Source organism: Alnus glutinosa, chromosome 1, assembly GCF_958979055.1.
Source record: "Alnus glutinosa chromosome 1, dhAlnGlut1.1, whole genome shotgun sequence".
Lineage (NCBI taxonomy): Eukaryota > Viridiplantae > Streptophyta > Magnoliopsida > Fagales > Betulaceae > Alnus > Alnus glutinosa.
In genome coordinates this window covers 45,543,823-45,551,566 of record NC_084886.1, presented here as the reverse complement: position 1 = coordinate 45,551,566, position 7,744 = coordinate 45,543,823, and the positions used below count along the sequence as shown (strand labels likewise).

Here is a 7,744-nt window from a genome sequence, read left to right as displayed (position 1 = left end):
GGCAATCAAAATAAAAATTCATTTCAAAATGTTTTTTCTTCATTTTTAAAGAGACGCTTCTTATTTACTAAACCAAAACACAATTTTTTGTTCAAAGCTTTTATACGATATAAAGTGTAAGAACCTGATAAAAATATTATCAATTATCATTGTTAACATGTCACATTTTTTAATATGTAGTATTTTTCATGATGTTAGATGTATGATCCGGCCTAAATTCACATAATCTGTTAATCTATAATTTTAAATAAATTGCAGGAGATCCTGATCCGAATTTTAGTCGGTTATATTTGTTGGGCTTGATTTAATTGTAAAAAATTAATGTTTAGGTGCATTATTTTTCAAAAACAAATTCTATTGGTATTTCTTGATATTTGTAATTTTTCAAAAATAAATCAATTTTTTTTTTTCGTCTCAAGAAATTAAACCATCCAAATATTTTTTTTAATTTTATTTTTGCCTTGAAATTCAATAAATTATAATTGAATTTTGATTCTAAAAAAAACACCTCAACGCGCTACGAAACGACTCAGGCAGTCAGGCGTGGTTCCCCAAACGACAAGTAACCCCACCGGTTTTAAAATTTAAAAACAAGCGAAAAGGTCTCACATTCTCTCATTCTTAAAATTCCGCTTCTTTTTGTTCACTTTCTCTGTCATCTCTCCCTGTTCCTCAGTACCCGTAATTGAAAAGCAAAACAGATCTTTACCTTGTATACATACGTCTCACAGTTTCAGTTCCTCCCCTCATTCTCTCTTCGCGTAAAAATCCACGCTCTCTCTCTCTCTCGCTCGCTGAAAACGTTTCGAATTCTCTCTCATCCGCATATATTTTAAGGTAAAATTGAAATTGCAAATTCCGTGAGTGAATTTGTCTTTGTCTTTCTCTCTGTGAACCTGTTCGTTTTTATTTTTGTATGCACACTGTGACGTTCTTTTTATTCTGATTTTGTCCGTTTTGTGTTTGTTGTGCGTTTGTTTTGGAGAATTTGTTGCATGTCAAGCTGAGTGTGGAATTTCCTGGTCTCCTTTCTGTTTGGTTCCCTGGAAAACGAAGGACATGTAAAGAAAGTATAGTTATCAGTAAATCATAATGTTTTTGCTTCCGAGGAGAAAAAGAAATGGAAATTCTACTAAATCAAGCTGAATGTTTCAGTTAATGCTCTGTTGAGTTGAGTTTCTTTTTCATTTTCTCTGCTCTTTGCATAGAATGTCAAGAAGTTTTGTTTCTTTTCCTTTTATTCACATTCTTAGAGTCCAAACGCGGCTTATAGAAGAAAAATTGCTTCAAACAAATTCTAGGCTTTTGATTTTGGTAAGTTTGAGTACATTAAATTTGTTTAGGATTAAAGCTAGTAGAAATTAAAGTATAAGAAATCACTACCTTTTCTGATCCTCTGTAGCCGCCGTTTTGCTCAAGGTTTTTGCTACTATATGCTTGTTATGCTACAGTTTTGGTTACACTATCTATTCAATTAGATAGATTGTTTAAGATATACTGAGCATTTAATCTAGCCAGTATTACGTTATTTCGTACTTTTGTATGTTTTGACGTGATCATTCTATAATAGTTACTCTTCTTCTGTTTTGAAATTTAGTGATGTAGCAGCTGTATGGTTGTATTCCAGTGCCACTAATAACTTCAGCATTATTGTGACTTAATTTCATTAAATTCTGGCAAGATCCGTGACTGTCCAAATAAATAAATGTATAATAGCATTATAAATTTCAGATGTACCTTAGGATTAACAATATAAACAGTGTTTCTTGGAGAAATATATTTGGAGGAGTGAACAAATTATTCAAATAGACCAGACAATCATAGGCTGTTATCAAGTGGTACTTCCTCCATTCAGCGTTCATATCTGCTTTCAGATTCTATGAAAAAGTCATCCTGGGGGGCTGCTTGGTTATCTAAATAATTTCTTGGCTAGGTTCTACAACACGCAAGCTATACCGAGTCAGCCTGATAGATAATTATAGGTGCTTTGGATTAGGGTGGTATTTTATATATATATAGTTTGAAGTTTCTTTTGGGTTTTGATTGGTAAGTGGATTGCCCGATCTTGTCATAATCTACGGTTGTCCTTGAACCAGCCTAAATATTACAATCTTGGAGGCAAAATTCTTATTTGAGATTTGTGGAGGGTAGTGTTTGTTCTGATTTGTATGACTTTTAGATTGGAAAGGTTTGTTATGCTTTTGAGTGTGGTAGAGAACAGAGGAACAGGCATCAAGAGAAACTAGTAGTATCTAAAGTGGATTGGCTGCTTAGACTTTCTTGCTGTCTGTTGGAATATTGCAACCCAGATTAGTATTTAACTTTCTGTTAGACAACCATCTTTGGCACTTGATAGTCCTTTATTCCTACTTTGATGAACAAATGTCACTCTTAGCTTTGTGCTTGTTCATAGTCCATGGTCTTTTGTGCATACGATGGTAGGCATTCAAAAACTTTTGACAATTAAATTGTTATATTATTCAAACTGGAACTTGAGGGGAATGGGAATTATATCCAAAAGCTTTCCAGTTGACTTGGCTTGAGTTGAAGAATCTCTTTTGCTCCTATTATGTCATTTCTCCATTTAGTTGCTTGTTACATTTGCACATGTCTGTCTGTTTGTCATTTTTGTTTTTTGCTTTCCATATTTCTCTACTGTTAATTTAGATTATTGTTGCTGCCTTCAAGTATAGCACTTTGCAAAATCATTGTGGTAAGTGTAGGTTGCATATAGAAAAATAAATGTTAAAAAGTTACTTCTCATTTCCCTTTCCCAGCTAAGCTGCACTGTTAAGATGCTAAGATTTCATCTATTCTCCATTAATAAATACTCGGTTTTGTTATTAGACTCATGAACTTTAATTCACTATTGTCATAATACAGCAACATGCTTTGTAATGTAGTCTTAACTAGTAAAATATTTGTGTAGACATGTGTTTCTGCTTAATTACTAGGTGACCAATAGGACTTCACCTTGCTTTGTCTGTTAGCACCTCTACAACTGAGAGTGACTTCCCTAATTATTTGGAATCTTTCTTCCCTCTATTTACTGTAAGGGCAACAAAATTGCCCAAATGGAATGCAACTCACACTAAAGGTTTGACCATCCAACTTTCCTTTGGGTAAAGCCTTGTATATTGTAGTTATGCGGGATTGGTCTTCTTATAATCCTACCTAATTGTTATCATGCTTGCTTGTTGATTTATACTTCATACTGGGCTGCCCCTTTATGTAGTTCATACTGCCTATAATTTGGGCCTGGTTGACTGTAGTTAGGCGGTGGTTGAAACCGATTAGGCAGCAGTCTTGGTTCATTAACCTTCAGAATACCTTGATTTTTTCATGCTTGCTTGTGGATCTATACTTGGCCCTAGAGTCAATTGGAACCTCTCTTTTGGACCAGAGCCATTGAATCATGGCTTACAGTAACTTTACTCTTCATTTGCTTCATTATTGCATTAGAAAGATTGTCCCACTAAAAGTACATTTTTTACATTCTAGAGAAGATTATTCCTTCGCTAGTGAATAGGTAGTGGATGGAATACAACTACTTTTCCATGTATCTAATATACTACATGTTCTGTAAATGATTACATTTACTTTTATCTTTTGCGGTGTATTGACTGCATTTTGACTTTCATGAGATCCTAGAATATGATTATACATCATTGACCCATGAACAGGGTAATTTTCTTTTTCTCCTGTAATTGCAGCTAATTGTTGATACCCGAACAGAAATCAGTATGATGGTTCTGATCATAATTTGTTTCCGCCTATTTATGGGAAAGAATTTCCTTTTTTTCTTTTTTCTTTTTTTTTTTTTTCAAGAGGTTGAAGTTCTATTCTAACTCCACATTTATTACTGTAACATTATGTTGTGACATTTTTCCTTTTTCATGTTTGTGCTTAGTTATAGTGATTCGAATTTGTAATGTCATTTCCATTAACTATGCTTTTAATTTGCCGTCAGATTTTGAAAAATGCCAGAAATTCAATTGGGTGCACACACTTTAAGATCCCATGGAGTTAAAGTGGCAAGAATCCATATGTACGACTGGCTAATTCTTGTGCTTCTTGTGGTGATGGACCTCATTCTGAACCTTATAGAACCATTTCACCGTTTTGTTGGAGAGGGGATGATGACAGACCTCAGATACCCCTTGAAAGGCAATACTGTTCCCTTTTGGGCTGTTCCTGTGAGTTTTGTCCCTGTGAAATAATAAATTCAAGAGATGTTTTTGTGCATGAGGTATTTGCACGTTACTTGCTTATGACATAAAAAATAATCTGTTTTGTATCCATTATTTTAACAGATTGTCGCAATATTGCTGCCTTTTGCTGTCATTCTCATCTACTACTTCATCAAAAGGGATGTTTATGATCTGCACCATGGCATAATGGGTAGCTCTTCCTCCCTTTCTAAATTTTTGTAATATAGGTGTTTGTTTGCATGTCATTGTAGTATCATGATAACATTTTAATGGATATTTTGTGCATGTCCAGGCCTTCTATTTTCTGTATTTATCACTGCAGTCATAACTGATGCAATCAAAGATGGGGTTGGCCGTCCACGTCCAGACTTCTTTTGGCGTTGTTTCCCTGATGGCAAAGGGGTTGGTTCTCCAGTTCATAGATTTCCCTGGTTTTCCTTTTCCTTTTATTTTGTTGTTTACTTTAATATTTTATGATAAAGTCTTTGCTTTTGGTAAGTTCTTTTCTCAGTCAACATGCAGTAGGTGGATGACATGTGCAGGTGTTTGATTCTGTCACAAGGAACGTATTGTGCACTGGAAATAAGAGTGTCATTAAGGAAGGACACAAAAGTTTCCCAAGTGGGCATACATCTTGTAAGCAGTCAAGGGTCATATTGCTGGCTTGGTGGTCATTTTCTTCTTCTTTTTTAATGCTTGATGCATAGTTTACATCCTTGGGGATTGTTATCATTTATAGATATCCGACCTCACACCTCTATCTATTGTGGTTATAGTGTTGCAATGTGCTGTTGTGTTCCTATTAGTGACAAGTTTCATATCAAAAAGTTTCTTAGTTTATCCTATATGGATAGTGCTCTTGTTTCCTGAAGGCTAAGCTTCATATTGATTAAATGAGAAGCAACCATCATTAATTGGTCATGGACATGAGTCTGGTATTCCAAATGTCTACAGCTTCCAAAATAACAAAGGCACAATTGATCGTTTCTTCAATCAATAGTTTGGTGTTTAGATGTCCCTGGACATTGAATTAGTCAATGCTGCTTTACAAATGATTCCGTAAATTCTTTAGGTTGTAATGAGTGTGTAGGTTTTTACATTTTTTTCCTTTTAATTTTTTATTCAGTAAATTCTTTAGGTTGCAAAAATTCTTTTAACTAAGAGCATTTTGGACTTTCTCTGCAATATCAGATTTTCATACTTCTTTTGGAGTATGCAAATCCAAGGGACACCAGAATCCCCCTTTTAAAGTTTCAGGAAAAGTTTCTTGTATGGGAATACCACGGATATTTCTTTGTGCTTAGTTTCTTTTCAAATTTCAAACTCATATGCTGGAAGCGTAGATAACATGTGGTCTTTTACTTTGAACAAAGTAACCAAGATTGATGTCATTGTAGTGATATATATATATAAAGTAAATGGAATTCGTTAAAAAGTGCAAAGGCGCAATCCAAAAAAAATACTCTGCTTTTGCACATGGTCGTGTTGAGATCGGGATTCGGTTCCAGCTAATATTAGTTCATTTTCAGTTGTTTATCTTGAGCTCCTTGTACAAGAAGAAACTTAGCTTAGACTAATTCTGGCTTTTGGCTTCAGGGTCCTTTGCAGGTCTTGGCTTTCTTGCTTGGTATCAGGCCGGGAAAATCAGGGTATTTGACCGTAAGGGGCATGTTGCAAAGCTGTGTGTTGTTTTCTCGCCGATTCTACTTGCTTCTCTAGTTGGAGTTTCTCGAGTTGATGATTATTGGCATCATTGGCAAGATGTATTTGCTGGAGGTCTTCTAGGTTTGTTTGTCAAGGACTGTTTTCTGTTGAACTGTTTGTTGAGAACACACTCTCTGTTGCTTCATAGTTGCCCTTTGTCTTGTTTAAACTTTTTATGCAGGGATGACTGTTGCTTCATTTTGTTACTTACAATTCTTTCCAGCCCCATATGATGTAGATGGTAATGCCCTCTCTTTTTTTTTTTTTCTTAATCAATGGTTATGTACAATATGCTCTAATGTCTTTCTGTAAAATTTTCCTATCAACTTCTGTGCAATGATCTAACTGTCTGGTGACCAGCATCTAAGCATGTCTTCAACAGAAATGTGTACTTGTGTCGACTAACTGGATCAGAAATTTGTGAATGGCAGAATTCATAACTGTTGAGCTTTAAAATGTCAAATGTGTTTGTTGCGCAGTTAATTTCTTACAAAATGAAGAAAGATATTACAAGGTCTTTATATTCTTTGGCATAAGTAGTCTGTTGCATACAAAACCTAATACCAGCTTGCTGTCATAATTGATATTAAACAAAGAGCATGGACAGGGTACCTTATTAGCAATCTTGAGAATGATTTTTATTTCAATGTAATGTTTATATAGATTAGAATAGAACAAGGTGGTAAAATACTTTCCTCCTGGGATGAAACTACAAATATCACAGTATCTGATGAAGGATGGTTGTCACTTAGATTTCATCTGTTTTTGCACTGGATTTCACAGCTTTGTTCGAGCTTCCTGGATAAGGTTTTAAAACTCATAATTTCATATTATTTAACCTATGCAAATAGGCCATGAGTCAACTGTTCTACTACTACATTCCTTTTTTAAGTAGAAGTTAAGGAGTAACGCTTTAATCTTTAAGTGGATTCGTTCATGAGTATCTTGGCTGAATGTTGTTATATTATGCAGGTTGGGCACCTCATGCATATTTTGAGATGTTGACAGAGTCTCGAAATGGTGTTCAGTCATCCACCATCACAAATAGTCGTCTTGTTCGGCAGCAATCGGAGCTTGTAACTACACATGTCCAAGCTCAACATGACATTGCAATATCAGGAGTCGATATCGGGGACTCGGACTCTGGCCCCATGCTGGATGCATTGGAAGGTGGGAGAAGACACTGACGTAAAAGGCTGGAACTGCAGACAAATACACTACCAGATGTCCATATTCTTCAAGATCAATAGGATGTGCGTGTGCATGCCTAGGGGAAAAAGAATAGATATTAGAACTCAAAATTTTAACGTGGAACTAACTTGAACAATCCTCATTCCTTAGATTGACTTGTTTTTAAATTGTTTGGTTGTTAACCAGTGTGTGTTTTTCTATTCCTTTGGTTATGATAGGGCTATAGAAGTACTGACTGATTTGTTACCTCTCAGACGGCACTGTTTTTGACGTATAGATGATGAATATCTTGGCGAGTTTCCTGGCATTCATGTGGACAAAATCATATTGGGTGCATAAACTTGCGTCTTTGCAAGTTGGATCTGTGAACTGGATTTCTGATCATGGTTCTGAAATTGATGATGTAAGTGAAGCATGGTTTTAGTTTATTTTGAAGCAAAATCGTAGAGAGGTAAAGCAAGATTTACATTGATGTAGAGAAAAATGCAGTGCAATATCATATTCTTACTGTAGAACACTAAGCAATAGTTCTCTTCCCATGAAATCTCAATGCATTTGGTCGCACGAATTTGCTGTTTAATATGGCTCTATAACGTGATTGTGCTGATTCTAAAATACACAAATTGATGAGTAATATG

General features: G+C 35.1%; 1 protein-coding gene across 1 annotated transcript; it reads left to right on the top strand.

Annotated features, from left to right (window-relative positions):
• The first annotated feature begins 609 nt into the window (after positions 1-609).
• Positions 610-7,405, top strand: LOC133852577 (lipid phosphate phosphatase 2-like). Its single transcript, XM_062289351.1, has 8 exons — positions 610-837; positions 3,971-4,196; positions 4,314-4,401; positions 4,504-4,613; positions 4,754-4,847; positions 5,808-5,996; positions 6,097-6,156; positions 6,888-7,405. Exons 2-8 carry the CDS (start codon positions 3,981-3,983, stop codon positions 7,100-7,102), a joined length of 972 nt encoding a protein of 323 aa, XP_062145335.1. The 5' UTR covers positions 610-837; positions 3,971-3,980; the 3' UTR covers positions 7,103-7,405.
• The last annotated feature ends 339 nt before the right edge of the window (positions 7,406-7,744 follow it).